The 15,322-nt window shown below is 57.4% G+C and overlaps 1 protein-coding gene across 7 annotated transcripts in view; it reads left to right on the top strand.

Annotated features, from left to right (window-relative positions):
• Positions 1–15,322, top strand: part of PCNX2 (pecanex 2) — a 326,874-nt gene that overhangs the window by 306,765 nt on the left and 4,787 nt on the right. For 6 of the 7 annotated variants that reach the window (XM_053207265.1, XM_027046909.2, XM_053207264.1 and 3 more), the window contains 4 exons: positions 5,078–5,222; positions 5,731–5,961; positions 6,492–6,766; positions 7,630–7,814. In XM_053207265.1, the coding sequence (XP_053063240.1) occupies positions 5,078–5,222; positions 5,731–5,961; positions 6,492–6,766; positions 7,630–7,814 (836 nt within the window). Of the gene's footprint in view, positions 1–5,077; positions 5,223–5,730; positions 5,962–6,491; positions 6,767–7,629; positions 7,815–15,322 lie in introns of those variants that run through there. The other variant, XM_053207266.1, reaches the window with a different exon arrangement.

Genomic DNA, 15,322 nt, shown 5'->3' with positions numbered 1-15,322 from the left:
CGCTCTTGGACATGTCCTCTGTTTCGTTCAGGACTCAGGCATGGGTCCCAGAGGACAGATGAATGCGGGGCACTGGGGTGTATTTGTCCCCTCCCCCCACTGACACATGTCCACTGTCCTCAAACCATACTTGTGCACCCAGTCCCCCATGTGAAGAGACCCTAGCAAGCCCCCACCTGGCCCCCACATATACCTGGACAAGCTTGATCCTAAGGATAAACACAGAACGAAAGAGACGATAATGAGGACAAGGGACTTGCCAATAACAACAAGTATCAGAGCCAAAATTGAAGCTTAGGCATCCCTCCAGCCCTTCTGGGCCATATGCTGCCCCTCTGTGCAGTACCTGAACTCTAACTTTTTTTTTGATTAAGTATTTATTTATTTCTTGGGAGACAGAGAGACGAGGGGAAGAGAGAGAGAGGGAGACACAGAATCTGAAGCAGGTTCCAGGCTCTGAGCTGTCAGCACAGAGCCTGACGCGGGGCTCGAACTCTCAACCAGGAGATCAATGACCTGGGTCGAAGTCGGACACCCAACCGACTGAGCCACCCAGGCGCCCCTGTGTGGTACCTGAACTCTAAAACCAAGTAAAGCACGTTGGCCCTACCTGAGGGACACCACTGCTTTCTTTCGGGGCGCTCTTTACCAGGTGGGAGGTAGCTGGGATCCAAACCACGGGTTGGTCTGATTCCAGAGCCGGTAGACTAGCTTCCTGGGTAAAGAATCCATGAAGGAATTATAAATACGCCATCGATGCGGGGCGTGTGCTGAATGTATACACTAATTTAAACTTTTGAAAAAGGCTGGTGACTGACCTCAGGATGGTGAGGTGTGGGGGGAGTACAGAGGTTAGTTCATTCGAGCACACATCTTCCAGTTACACACTCTCAAAGCAAGTCTGGGTTCCTGGCCAGGTGGGTAGCTGGAGGGGAGCCGTGGCTTTGCTCCCACGCGTCCTCAGCGCGATGAGCTGTTGAACATTTGTTCCCGCCTGCCTCTTTCTCGTCCTTGCTGGCCTGTTTCCTCTTACAGAAGAGGGTTATAATAATCGAAATTGTGCAGGCATCCACAGAAATGAGACGAGGTGATGGGATGAAGAGCGCTTAGTAATCCACAAACCAGCAGAACAATGGAAATCGTCCCCATCTTTCTGTCTCACTGGGCAACTGGACCATGTTTGTTTGTTCTTGTCGGGAGGGGGGGGGATCTTTAGCAGGAGAACGTGGCCAGGGGTGATGGAATCAGCCGTGATGCCAGTGCGTGTGGCCAAATAGCACGGAGGGAAGAAAGCGCCCGTAAGGTGTGCTTTGCTCTCCGTGTGGACGCGCTCTCTGGGTCTGGAATACCGAGCGAGGCAAACAGGCGGGGCTCCTTCCGCAGCCCCGTGACTAATCAGCAAGCATCGGAAGCCCAGCCTGCAAATCACACTTAATTGTTCGCATATGTTCTCCAAGCTCTCCGTTTATGGCGAAGGTACCAGAAGGGTCTTCGCCGTGCTGATCTGTAAACACGTAGTGCAGGGGCCTGTTTGGAAATGGGCTCAAGTGAACAAATCAGTCGTTGTTCTGGGGAGCCCACTGTGAGTCCTGCAGAAACGACCCCAGCCTTAAAGCCGTCTCCCTCGCTAAAATGCATCAAGGCTGGATCCCAGATAATGACCCCATTGTCCAAAACTGAAAATCCGCGAACTCCAGCGGTCCTGTTTCCCCGAAAGAGCAGCCTTCTCGGCTCAGCAGAGGTACCGTGAGCGTCTGGGCTGCGTGGTTCCTTCTTGTGGGGACCAGCCCGTGCCTCGCGGCCGTGAACCTGCCTGACTTCTTCCCACGAGACACCACAGCACGCCAGCACCCCCGACCTGGTTGTAACACACGAGGACGTCTCCAGATGTCCCCCAGGGGCCCAGATTGCCTGCAGTTGAGAACCAGTGAGCGAGGGTGCAGGTGAGAGCTGGGCTGGTCCAGTCAGTGTGAGCAAAAGTGGGGCTTAGAGGGGAGGATAAAGGAACTTCGGGCTAGAGCAGAGCCAAGAGGATGCCTCTGTGAATAAAGAAAGCCAAGTTCCAAGACGGTGCAAACAGCCTTTGCTTCAACTGGCCATCCTCAAATTGTCCTTGTAAGGCGATGGCGGAGGATGCTGAAATGGGCCGGACCACTTAAAGCGTAAGCCTTGGGCCCGGCGTGAGGTAGAGTATCAGCAGCAAGGACAACAGGAGTTTGGACGAGCGGAAGATCACTGAGACCCAGCCTTGCGGTCGCTGGCGTCTGCTGGGATGGCAGAGTCCCTGTGAGGCAGAGGCTGGGACATCTGCGCACGTTGGCTCACACACGTGCATGAATGCACATGTAGTGAAAACGGAAAACTCGTTACTCTAGTCCCCGCCCTGCGGAGCGGGGATCCAGCTCTGCCGGAGAGTGGCTCAGGGCCAAGCGGGAAGCGGTGCAGACCCGGCCCCTCTGATGGAGTCAGGTGCAGGGGCAGGACCAGACATTTGCTCTCGGGTCGAGAGGTATGGTGTTACAACCTCAGCCACATATACAGGTCTTTTCCATTAAAAAGAAGATGCGCTCAGGTACCAGCTACTCGCCGTCGTGAGAAGGAATAATATTTTTCTAGTGGGGTTTCTATTGAGATTTTGGCATGTCTTTAGGGCCACGGAAGCTGGTGCTTTATGTTGGCACCACGGCCTTGGTTGTGTGCGTGTGGGTGCGCGTCTTTAACACACGGCCATACACGTGTCAGGTTTCTTCTGGAACCTGTTCTGACCTGTCCCTGGCCTCACCCCACACAGCTGGACACAGCAACCCCCGCGCTGGCGATTGCCCGGCCAACAGATTCTGTGACAGGACAGGATGATCCCAGGTGGGGGGGGGGGGGGGGGAGGACCACAGGGGGATGGGGGGGTGGCTGTTTATCCCCATGAAGGTCAACCTTGACTGACTGTCTACTCCAGCTGTTGGCCTGGTCGGGGGGCGGGGGGCGGGGGCTCGTCATCTCTCAGCGGAATCTGAAAAAGACAAAGCCCTATGACGGTCCAAATCAGAAACATGCTGCAGGCCTCCTGGAGACCTCGTGCTCTCTGACCCCTCCCCCAAAAGCCCTCCCCCCGCTCGATACATCCCTCTGCCTCCCTCCCCTTCATTCTCTGGAGGATAAAAGGCAGGTAATGAAACACCTTTCTTTTAGGATGCCTTTACCTTTAAGGTGCGAGGGATAAGACCCCCCAATCCGGGGAAATGCCGGTTCAGGCTTTGCCTTCTGCATTGAGAATCACTGGAAAAGAACAGCCTTACGTGCCACAATGTCATTTTTCTCCAAAAAGAGAAATGACGAGTAAAGCATCTGTTGTTGGGGGCCTTCCCGCTTTCCGTCCTGATAAGTAAGCAGCCTGTGGCTGTCATGTACATGCTCCGGGAAACAAGATGCTGGCGCCTTGAACTCCCTGCTCTGCTCTTTTCTCTGCAGACGCTGCTCTGGGTGTCTGGGCGAGCCCCATAATCTTCCTTTGCCGCCACCCCCATCCCTGCGTCTGGAGGAGTGTTTTCTCTTCCCGGGTGTGTAGGCAGCCTTTCCGGGATAAAACCCACCCATGTTCTGCCATCTAGCTGTTCCTTTGCAGGGCTTAGCTCTCATCTGGTGACGGGGGCATTTTCAGCGGTTTTCAGCTGAGAGCAGAGAGTACTCGTCACTCTAAAACTTGTGCTCGGCCCTGCTGTCCTGTGCCTCCCCCGTCGGTGCCTCCCAGGTGCCCACTGAGCCCACAGCCCCGAGGAAGTCTTTGTTCTGTGAAGGGAGAGCCTTTCGGGAAGGCTTGCCTCCTGGAACTCTTTCTGGAAGGTTCTGGGCTCCTTCAAGCCACAGCACCCCAAGCCCCCACCTGCCTAGACCATGGCTGCTTCCGTTTCCCACAGTCTGCTCTGACTCGAAGCCACGGCGTCCCTCTCAAGAGGGTTCCAGAAGGAAATTAATGCGAGCGGTACATTTTGCAACGAAATGCTAAAATAGCAATCAGTGGAACTATTTCCCTGACGTGCAGGTCTAATGTGCTGCGTTGAATCAAAAGTCTTGCTCAGTGAGCCAACTCATTAAATCCTTATGAGCGGCCATCCTCAGAGATTTTCCTTCTCACACATTCTCCTGCTCATTCTGTCCCAGTTCAGCCCTATCAGGACTGCTGTTTCTTGTACTTGCCTCGTAACTACCTCTCAGGGATGTGAGAGGCCAGGGTCGTTCGCGGTGGCTGTGATGGAGGATGTGAGTGGAAATAAAGGAGAGAGGAAGAACACCTCTTCCTGTCCCCATTATGTGGGACCCATCGCCTTTCCCAAACCCGGGTTCCTGACGTTCATCCAAGACGTAAAGGACCCAGACCATGAAAGATTTCCCTTGGGCAAGCCATGTGTTCTGGGTCCAGGCAATTCTCAATTATGTGCAGGAAATGGAAGCAGAGCAGGAAAAGCTCAGAAACGTGAAAACCTGGATAATCCTGAAAAACCCTTTGGCCGTTCATTCTAACCCTCCCCCGTATTCCATTTCCAGCAGCCATTCACAAAAGGGCGAGCCTGGGGAACGGGAGTGCTCAGACAATCCAAATGACCGATTCGGGATTCCGACGGGTGTTGTTGCTTTCTCTGCATCCTGTGGTAGAATCCAGTTTTTATTATGAGTGACCTAACCTGGAGGAGACCTTGAGAAACGCAAAGGAGAATGGTCCCCAGGTGGCCCTGTCAGTCACCCCCCGAGAAGGTCACCGCTGGGCCTCCTGGAATAGAGCACCTGCATGTGGGGGCTCGCGGTGACCACGGCCTGCACCATCACACTCAGACATCAAGCACGAGTGGCTTGGGGTGGCTCCCACAGCTACTGAGGCTGGCCACGACCCCGGCTGTCGGGGTGGGGGTGCGGGTCTGGGCGCAGGCTCTGGCCGGGCAGTGGTACACTCTGGGCTGCTCAGGCTTTTAAAGGCTGGAAGGTCCTTCTTGGCATGACAGATAGGAGGCTCGGACCTTGCTCAAAGCAACAGGTTTCTGAACACTGTTCAGTGGGAACAAACAGTAATTTGGACTTTGCTTTTCAGCCTGGACTCTTTCCTGTATGGCCTTCACACCCTCTTCAAAGGTGACTTTAGAATAACAGCACGAGACGAGTGGGTATTTGCCGACATGGACCTTCTGCATAAAGTTGTCGCCCCGGCCATCAGGATGTCCCTGAAGCTTCACCAGGTAAAAACCAAAACAACAATCCATTTTTTATAAAAGGATAAGCCTGAAACATGGTGGGGGACAAAGCCTTTTTCAAAAACATGGTCCCTTTTCTTGGCATGACGTTTATGAGCGGGCATGTAACTAAGCATCGAGGCCGTCCAGATATTCTTGACCTCAGCGGTGGTGATTGGTCTGCAAGAGCTGCTGGGGGGTGGTGATGTCCCGCTAGGACAGAGAAGGGGAGCTGGCCACCGAAAATGACATCTCAGAAGTACCCAAACTGTATTGCAAAGGCAGAGAAACCTAAGGCTGAAAGCCGTTTCCCTAGGCACGTTCCAGCGGTTAGGACAATGGGACGAGGACGTGTCCTCTACCCCGTCGGGATTCGGAAGGAGTGTGGGAAGAGAGTCCACGCGGAGTGGACTTGGCCCTTTGGGTCACCGGCTGAGTCACCATGTGGTCACTCACCCACGGATCAGCTCGCTGGTCTTCCCCGAGCCCGCACATGGACCTCTTTCCCCCCCAGGACCAGTTCACTTGCCCCGATGAATATGAAGACCCAGGGGTCCTCTATGAGGCCATCCAGTCCTTCGAGAAGAAAGTCGTGATCTGCCACGAGGGCGACCCGGCCTGGAGGGGCGCCGTGCTGTCCAACAAGGAGGAGCTGCTCACCCTGCGTCACGTGGTGGACGAGGGCACTGACGAGTACAAGGTCATCATGCTCCACAGGACCTTCCTGAGCTTCAAGGTGATCAAGGTACAGTGGCCCTACCTCCCGGCTGGCACCAGCGGTCACGTCTCAGGGACACAGTCTCGGAGGAGCAGAGGTGGGCAAAGGGGCCCGGGTCCCTCGAGCCTGTGAGAACCAGTGTGTCCACAAGGGCTTTGGCGAGGAGTCCTGGTAGACACGCGTGTAGATGAGGGTCAGGATCTGCCTTGTTTTTAAACACTTTTCTAGTTCGCCAAAGTTCCAGAACTTTCTGTAATAACCTATCCCTGGACCTGGGGGCTTTCTTACCAGTGTTTCTTTTCTTCGTATAGCTTCGAACCACTGGACCAAAGCAACAGCTTTCTTATTCGCCCTGTTTCCCCATGAAAGTGGCATCATACCCATCTTACAGGACTGCCCGCGGCTCTGGCTTGACTGCGAAAACAGCTTTAGGCCAAAGTCCTGTGGTCACAGATACTCAGACCCATAGCCCCGGTCGCTCTCCGTAGGTTAAAATCAACAGACTGAAAACACATGCCACCATCTGCTTTTCTCTCCGTTCCTTCCCCCACCTGCAGGTTAACAAAGAATGTGTCCGCGGCCTCTGGGCCGGGCAGCAGCAAGAGCTCATATTCCTTCGCAACCGCAACCCGGAGCGCGGAAGCATCCAGAACAACAAGCAGGTCCTCCGAAACTTGATTAACTCCTCCTGTGACCAGCCCTTGGGGTACCCCATGTACGTCTCCCCACTAACCACGTCCTATCTAGGGACCCACAGGCAGCTGCAGAGTGTCTGGAGCGGCCCTGTCACTTTGGACGGCATCAGGACGTGGTTCCGAACCAAGTGGTTAAGGTAGGTCTTTGCCACCAAGGCCTTCATCCAGACGTTGGGGGAGGGTGGCGGGGAGAGCTCCCCCACTTCTGGTTAGAGTTTCACTGTTGTGTGATTAAAACCGCTATTCCCGTGTGGCCTAACAGATCATTTGTTTCCCTGAGCAGTCTCGGATGACGAATCAGGGAAACCTCATGCAGATGAGAATCTGTGTCCCTCGCACTTGCTGAGGCTGAGGTCTGGCTGGCGTTCGTGCACGGCGTTCACGCACAGCGTTTGTGCAGGGCATTCGTCACAGCGTTCATAAACCACGTTCGTGCACAGGGTTCGCGCACGGCGTTCGCGCGCAGCGTTCGTGCACGGCGATCAGGCAGAGCATTTGTACGCAGCGTTTGTAAACAACGTTCGGGCACAGCACTCATGCACAGAGTTCGTGCACGGCGCTCGTGCAGAGTGGCACGGGTTATGAGTCTGCAGGAGTAGCTGTTGTACATCTGTTACGGGGCCGGGGCCTGAACTCCCCCAGCACACGGCTTCCAACCAATAAGCCTTTCTGCTTGGGATAATGTCCCTGGTTAGCTGGGATGAATTCTAGGCGGTTTGGCCCAAGTATGGCAGAGCTCCAGATCTCAGGCCTCGAAGCCCAGGGTTCTTTCAGAAGGTCAAGGCTGCAGCATGTGGATCCCGATGTGTCATTCATTTCTCAGGCACTGGCATCTGGGGAGCAGACCCCTCCCCCGCTCCCCTGCATCCCAAGTGTGGTGCTCACCTGTAGAGTGTGGTCTTTTTTAATCCTGATTTCCACAGGGGTGTGGTGGGGCTTTGGGGGGGGGGGCGGGTAGAAATGTCTGGTGAGGGCCCTTGAAGTCCCTCTCTCCCGACAGGATGCGGAAGGGCTGTAACGCCGGCCAGCATGGTACAGGCAACATCGAAGACGTGGATGGGAGGGCTGCCCCGTCTGCAGGAGGCGGCCGCGCTCCGGGCGGCGAGAGCCAGGAGAGCAGCACCGAGCAGCCCAGAAAAGATGGGACCCACCACTGGTCACCACACGAAGGGACACAGAGGACAGGTGGGTGCAGCGGGCCTCATGGTTACTGATCAAGGCTCCTCTGGTCCCCGTGACCGACACCACGGGTTATGCTGTCATTCTAGCCTCGGAGAACTCCTTCTTACAAAAAGAAAAAATCAGGATTGGGCCACAGGATGCCCTAAATTTACTGACTCTTGAAGGTTCTACCCAGGAAAACCTCTGGTGGACTCAGCTTTTTTTTTTTTTTTTTTTTTAAGTTTATTTATTTTGAGAGAGCACACAAGTTGGGGAGGGGCAGAGAGAGAGGGAGGGAGGGAATCCCAAACAGGTTTCGCACTGTCAGCAAGAGCCCAACAAGGGGCTCGAACCCACAAACCGTGAGATCATGACCTGAGCCGAAATCAAGAGTTGGATGCCTAACCGACAGAGCCACCCAGACGCCCCTATTAGAACTCAACTTTTATCCTTTATCCATATCCTATTACCTTAGCCAGCCATCTGTCTGTCTGTCCATCTGTCCCCCCTCTTACTCACTTGGTGGCCATCGGATCGTGTGCCTACTGTGTGTGGCTGTGCTGTAGCTACCGATCCAGGCTGGCATGTGCCTCCTTCCGGGAGTGGAGCCTCATTTGTCTCTGCATCTGTGGGGTGCACAGACAGGCCTCCTGCCCCCCCTTTCCTGCTTCTCTCTGGTTCCTGCCTCCACCCCCCCGCCACGTACACCTGCCATTTCAGACGACAAGAAACGAGGCGGAAAAGGGTGCCGGCAGACCTGATGGACGAGGTGCACTGGTCCATGCCTGGGGAGAGTTTAAAGTTTAGAATCGCTTTGCAACCGATGCCCACCTAGTGAGGCTCACCCAGGTGGATGAGGTTCTGAAGCCCGCTCCCCTGGGGAGAGTGTAGGAGAGGCGGCACCGAGGGCTCGAGAGGACACGCCAGGTGGCTTCAGGACGGGCAGCTGCTGCGTCCTAGCTCCTGCCCACACATCGGTGCTCGGCTTTGCCCTTCACAACCTGTTAAGCTGTTTCACCTTTTGGCCTTGGCGCTTCCTTACCATCCAGAAGCCTTCGCTAAACACCTCTCTGTGCATGTCCCACAGGCCAGCTCTGTACGGAGGGAGTTAGCAAGGGACGGTCCCTGCCTCCTGGAAGTGCCCCAAGCAAGGCTGAGGATTTGACTGAAACAGTGAGGGTTTACATAAACACAGGCAAGGTGGTAGGTAGATAGACAGATGACAGGAAGGAATGAAGGAGGAAGAAGAAAGAGAAAGAAAGAAAGAAAGAAAGAAAAGAAAGAAAAGAAAGAGAAAGAAAAGGAAGGAAGGAAAGAAAGAGAAAGAAAGAAAGAAAGAAAGAAAGAAAGAAAGAAAGAAAAGGAAGGAAGGAAAGAAAGAAAGAAAGAGAAAGAAAGAAAGAAAGAAAGAAAGAAAGAAAGAAAGAAAAGGAAGGAAGGAAAGAAAGAAAGAAAGAAAGAGAAAGAAAGAAAGAAAGAAAGAAAAGAAAGAGAAAGAAAAGGAAGGAAGGAAAGAAAGAGAAAGAAAGAAAGAAAGAAAGAAAGAAAGAAAGAAAGAAAGAAAAGGAAGGAAGGAAAGAAAGAAAGAAAGAAAGAGAAAGAAAGAAAGAAAGAAAGAAAGAAAGAAAGAAAGAAAGAAAATAGTATAATACATATAGGGAGGGACACCTGAGTGTCTTAGTTAAGCGTCCAGCTCTTGATTTCAGCTCAGATCATGATCTCAGGGTTCATGAGTTCAAGCCCCGCTTTGGGCTCTGCACTGATGGTTAGGTGCCTGCTTGGGATTCTCTCTCACCCTCTCTCTGCCCCTCCCCTGCTTGTGCGCTCTCTCTCTTTCTCAAAATAAATAAACTTAAAGAAAAATACACATACATAGGGAGGGGCGGGGGGAGAGATGACTGATAGATGACAGAGATGGATAAGCCCGAGAGACGGAAAGGTAGAAGATGGGAAGGAAGAAGATGGGGAGAGAGAGGGAGATGGGTGGATAGGCAGAGTGGCTGGCGTTAGCTGCTCAGAGGGGACAGAACCCCCGCCCCTTGACTGAAGCCATCCTCCCTGAACGCTGAGTGAGCGGTGCCCCTGCCTGGCCCGAGGCCTCAGTGTGTGGCTCGCTCTCAGGCTGGGACTTTCTTACTGCTTGGTTGACCCTTGTTGTTACTGAATGAGGAATGTTAAGGTTCAAGATCACCGAAGTGATTTTCCAGATGGGAACGTGCAAGGTGGCTTCCACATGGAGAAGAGCCTGCGTGTTTGTCCAGGTGGCTCGTCTGCAGCGGAGAAAGTCTGGGGCCGGGGGATCTGGCGGGAGGAAGGCCGGGTGTGCTGGACGAGCCTCGGGCCCAGTGAGACTCCTCCTCTTCGTAAGGAGTAAAAGGGTGCCTGCTGTGCTGGGCCCGGCAGAGGCTAGAGTTCCTCCCTCTCCTCACAGCCCAGACGCCGTGGGTCGTGAGTGTTCTTCCCATTTACAGCCAGAGGCCAGCAGCGGGGAGCAAATACAGACTTTGGGGGCAGATGTTACAGCAGGATCTTCCAGAGGCCAAACCAGCTGTTAAGTTTTCCTTATTGCTTCTCAAAACTGCTCCTGCCAAGGTCACTTCTGGCTTTCCATGTTCTCCAAGGTGCCTGGGCTCCCAGCCCTCATGACTGTCAGCCCCCCACCCCGCCCCCCCCGCCCCCCGAGGCTGCCTCAGGCTCCCAGACCAGCGGTCGTCCTGTTCAGGGGCCTGAGGGGGCCCATCGCCAGGCCCCAGCGGCTTTGAAGCCACCCGCCCCGGGTGTATCAGGACATCCCTGCTGCGGTGACAGATCTTAATAAGTAACAATCGTTGTGCCCGACCCTCACCTGTGTGCTTTCCAAGTGCAAATTCACTAGTCTCACCGTGACCCAAAGAGAGAGCCCCTCCCCATACTCACCTTGCAGCTGAGGGGACGGGGCATGAAGTCACATCACTGCCCAGAGTCACGCAGCCGGGACTCAGACCCAGAAGCTGCCATCCTAACCACCAGGCACGGTCCCTGCACTCTGGCCCTGGGGTGCTGTGTCACGTCATCAAGTGCCGCCCTCGTCCCCAAGCCCGGGCACGAGCCGATGGGGCCGCCGGCCTGCACCTGCCCCAGCCCTCCGTCTGTGCTGCTGGCCGCGTCCCTGCCCTGAGTTTGTCCTGTCCCCTGGCTGGCGAGTCTCCTCTCACACCTGGTCTCCCTTGTGACCCATGAGCAGGCAAAGCTGACACTCCGTTCCTCCCCAAGCGGCCAGCCGGGCTTCCTTTATGTCCCCGCTTGGGGGTGGGGGCACAGGGGGGAACCCGTGCTGACATGCCTGCAGAGGAGGAGTCACTGCCCCGCTGCAGGGGGTCAGAGGACCCAGAGTGGGGAGGATGGGCCAGCCCGCCCCTCCCCTCCCCTCCCCTCCCCACCTCACAGGAGGCACTTCTCTTGCTCTCTTTGGCCCTTCCCGCAGCCCTGATGACTCCTGGCAGCCAGAGCGGTGTCCTTTGAACTCAAGGCAGGTCAAGGCATTCTTCAGCTGAATCTCGGTGTCACGGCCTCCCTTCCCACCAGCGGCAAAGCTGGAGCCCTTTGCCAGGGCAGCTATCACAAAGTACCACGCACGAAATGGCTTGCCCCAGAGAAACGGTTGTGTCCCAGTTCGGGATGCTGGAAGCCGGTGATCAAGGCGATCAAGGTGCCGGGAGGTCTGCTTCCTCCCGAGGGCTGTGGGAGGATGTTCGCCAGGCCTCTCCCAGCTTCTGGGGTCTGCTGGCCGGCTTTGGCATTCCTTACCTTGTAGACACATCACCCCCTCTCTCTGCCTCTGTCTGCACGTGGTGCTCTCCCTGGGACACCTCCCGGGTCTGCATCCGAATCCCCCCTCTCTTTGAGGACGCCAGTCCCGCGGGAGGAAGGCCCCCCGGTATGACCTCATGGGACAAATTACACCTGTAACCGCCCTATTCCCAAGTAAGGTCACATTCTGAGGTGCTAGGCGTTAGGACTTGAGTGTGTGGATCTGGGGGGCACGCTTCTGCCCTCGCCTGGCCTGCATGGCTCCCCGTGACGGACCATCTCCCCGATACCTACTTTCCGCCCTCTGGCCGGCTCACGTTGCCCTGGTCCCTGGGCCTCCTCGCTGACCCTCGTCACGCAGGCTCCCCCTCAGGACCTCTGCGCTCCTGCTTCCTCTGGCTCCAACATGCTTCTCCCCACGTCGCGGGTCCCCCGCTCACTCGCCCAGCCTCTCATCAAATGCCGCCTGCCAGAGAGGCCCCAGCAGGCCGGTCACACAGCACCGCCCCCACTCTGCCCTGCCACCACCGTGTCAGGGACCGGGAGCTGTCCACTGTCCCCGGCCTGCGACAGCACAGCGCAGTGGGTGCTGGGTGTGGCCGGCCCTAACTTCTGCAGGGGACGGACAGATGGCCCCCGCCCCATCTCCCCCAGCGAGGGGCCCTCGTGCATGTGTGTAGGCCTCCTGTACCCCATGCGCGTCTGTACCCCATCTGTACCCTGCTGACAGCGGCAGGAAGGCCCGCCGTCCACCCCGGGAGGCGGGGGCGCCTGGGGCTGTGGTCTGAGCTCTGGGTCTGGGCGGAGACTCCCGAGTGCCAGGCGCCCAGCACAGGGCCCCGCAGGAGCGTGTGGGGGCTCGGCCTGTCCCTGGTTTCCTGGCCCTGTGGGGGGAGGTGTGGCCGCAGGAGCGCCTGGGTGAGGCCCCTCTAAACTGCCAGGCTAGGTGGCCGCTCAGGTCTGTGGTGGTCCTGTGCTCAGGTCTGTGGTGGCCCTGTGCTCAGCGGTCACTGAATGAACGAGTGGATGGTTGCCCCCAAGCTCTGAAAGCTGAGTTCGGCCGTTCGCACCGAGGCTTCCCTTTAGGGCCAGACGCTGGGTCATATTCCCAAGTGGGACCTCAGCGGTAGCTGGTGTCTGTCCGTCACGGCCGCGAGCACTGGCGCCAAGAGCCGCTCACCCTGCTGGCTTGTCCCGGGTGCCCCAAGCCCCCTGCCAGAATCCCACCAGGGCCCGGCTCTGCACCTTCAGAAAGTTCTCCGGGAAACCTCTCCTGGTGGACACTCTCCTGGTGACGCCTTGGGGACAGGGCCCTGCCCACACCAAACTGGCACAGTCCTGGGAAGAAGGGGGACCCCGGAGGGCAGCCGAGGGCCACCCCTTGGGTCCCCTGTGGGCTACCGCCCACCCCTAGAGCATCCGGGGTGTCTCTTGGGAGGCAGTAGGAGCCCCAGCTGGTTCACCGAAGAGCTCGAGTTCTGCAGAGAGGTTACCTCCTCCAACCATTCGGGTTAGCGTCCCCAAGGGGGCCCGGGAGCTGAGGGAAGCTGGCCCTCCGGCCCTCGCCCCCCTCCAAGCTCTGGCTGATGCAGAAACTGCCCAGCGTCCCCACCCTCCCCTTGGCAGCTGCCCAGGGTTCTGCCTCGTGTGAGGGCTCCCGGGGTGAGTCCTCCCTTCCTAATGCTCACCTGGGAGCGTCACAGGCGGTGGCGTGAGCAAAGCGTCCATTCTGGGGGGGGCGGGGGGTCACAGGGTGGGGATGGAAGCCACAACTGCACTCGGAGGGATGCGGCGTGTGAGACGGTGTCCTTGAAAGTAGCATCTGGGACCCCCAGGAGCTCCTCAGCACAGCAGGGGAATAATCTGGAGGCAGGCTGGCGTGCAGGTCCCCTGAAAGAAATCTAGAGAGGCCCAAAGTGGGTACGCGAGAGGGACAGGTTGCCTCCCCCACACTCGGGACACAGACGCCTCTCCCTCCTGCCCCCCTGGAAAAGGTAAACGTCACCTTGTTTTTACTACTACTGTGGTTGAAGCCATACAGGGACATCTGCCATCTTGTGTTGACATTCTCTGCACCTGCTCACCCTCTGTGTGAAGTACAAGGACAGGACCGTCGTCTCTGATCTCCCCGTCCCTCGGCAGGTAGAAACACACCCCACCTCGTAAGCGGCGTGCCGGAGCCCCAGGCCCCGGAGGACCAGGGAGGTGAGGGCTTCCTGAGGCTCCGTGCCGCGGACCCTTGGCACCCGATGAACAGCAGTGTCCACAGGTGTCCGCGGGGTGACAGGACAGCCACACCCAGCTGGCCCTCCAAAGACCGGGACCCCTTACGCCCACCCGCTCCTTGACGGGTGCGGACGGCACGGGCACTCGGGGAGGGTTTCTGACTCGGGCAGGGTCAGGGGACGTTCTCCATTCCCGAGGCCCCGTGTATACCGGCCCCTGGGGTCCCAGGGACAGAAGGCCCCGAGAAGGAGCCCCTGGTGGGAAGGGGCAGCCCCAGCTGGCCGGCCGGCCCTGCCCTGGGGAGCCCAGACCTGCTGCAGCCGGTGGTGCCCTGACGAAGCCACCTGCCCACCCTTCCAGTAGGCCGGCGCCCCCCACCCCGCCCCCACTGTGCTGCCGCGGAGACCCTGGGTTTCATCTCAGCCACAGCCCTCTCTGGCCTCCCCGTCTCCCCCCCAGGCGAATCAAACTCCTGTGCCCACACGAGTGGAGACCAGGGCTCCCAGAAAGGGAGCCTGCCCAGCCAGTGGACGTTAAAGGCTGTCCGCCGGTCAAGGGGAGGGGATTCCCATGCCCAGATCTCTGTCCTTGGCTCGGAAAGTCCCTGCCCCAGCGCCCCACCCCAGAGGCCACCCTCCAGTGCATGGTGAGGGCCCAGCCTGCCTGCAGGGGCACATCCGGGGGTCTCAGCCTCTAGGGCAAAGTACTAAGCTTCTCCAGTGGTTCTAATGGCCGAGGTCAAGAAGCCGTGTCCCCACTCGAAACTTTCCGGGGCCAACCCTGTTCCTCATCAGGGATTTACGACGCTCTAGGGTCTCGGTGTGAGGTCAGTCCTACCGGAGGGTCCCTGCCGTCCCTTACTGCCAGTCAGCGTGCTGTGTGCTGAGCCTTTGGGAACAGCGCAGCCATCGTCCCTTCAGGGGGGCGGGGAGGATGGCGGCCAGTGCCGTGCACACCGTAGAGCAAACAGTTACCACCCGTGGGCTGAGCGCCGTGCGGGAGGGAGGCCCCGGGGGTCGAGGTGGAGGGCCTGACTCTCTGGAAGGGCACGACAGAGCAGCTTAGCCAAGTGGCAGTGATGGAACGGTCGGAAGGGTGAATGTGAGCCAAATTCTAAGGACAGGGATCTTGTTTTACGGTGCCCAAGGCTCGATTCCCGTAACCGGGGACCCAGCCGCTCCTTCCCCTGGGCCCTGCCTCTCGGTTCTCAGCCGAGTGTCCCAATCCCGGTCCTTGCCAGACTCCCGGAGGACTGACCCCTGTCCCCAGCCCGCCACACTGTGTCTGCTGCCCCCCTGCCCCCCATGTGCCCCGCACTCACTATACGGTCTCGATCACGGCCCGACGGCCTGCAGTCTTCTTGCCACACCAAGAAGTAGACATCCCAGCTGGAAGGGGACTGGTCGCTGTGGTGGAGGCTGGTGGCCTACTTGTGGGACGGCAGTTAGGAATTCATAACTAATCTGAATCCCAGACTGGACAGGAAGGCTATGCTAATAGGAGGCGTCCCAGAACCT

Source organism: Acinonyx jubatus, chromosome D2, assembly GCF_027475565.1.
Source record: "Acinonyx jubatus isolate Ajub_Pintada_27869175 chromosome D2, VMU_Ajub_asm_v1.0, whole genome shotgun sequence".
NCBI lineage: Eukaryota > Metazoa > Chordata > Mammalia > Carnivora > Felidae > Acinonyx > Acinonyx jubatus.
The sequence above is the reverse complement of the archived record's forward strand: the minus strand, read 5'-3'. Positions and strand labels throughout refer to the sequence as shown.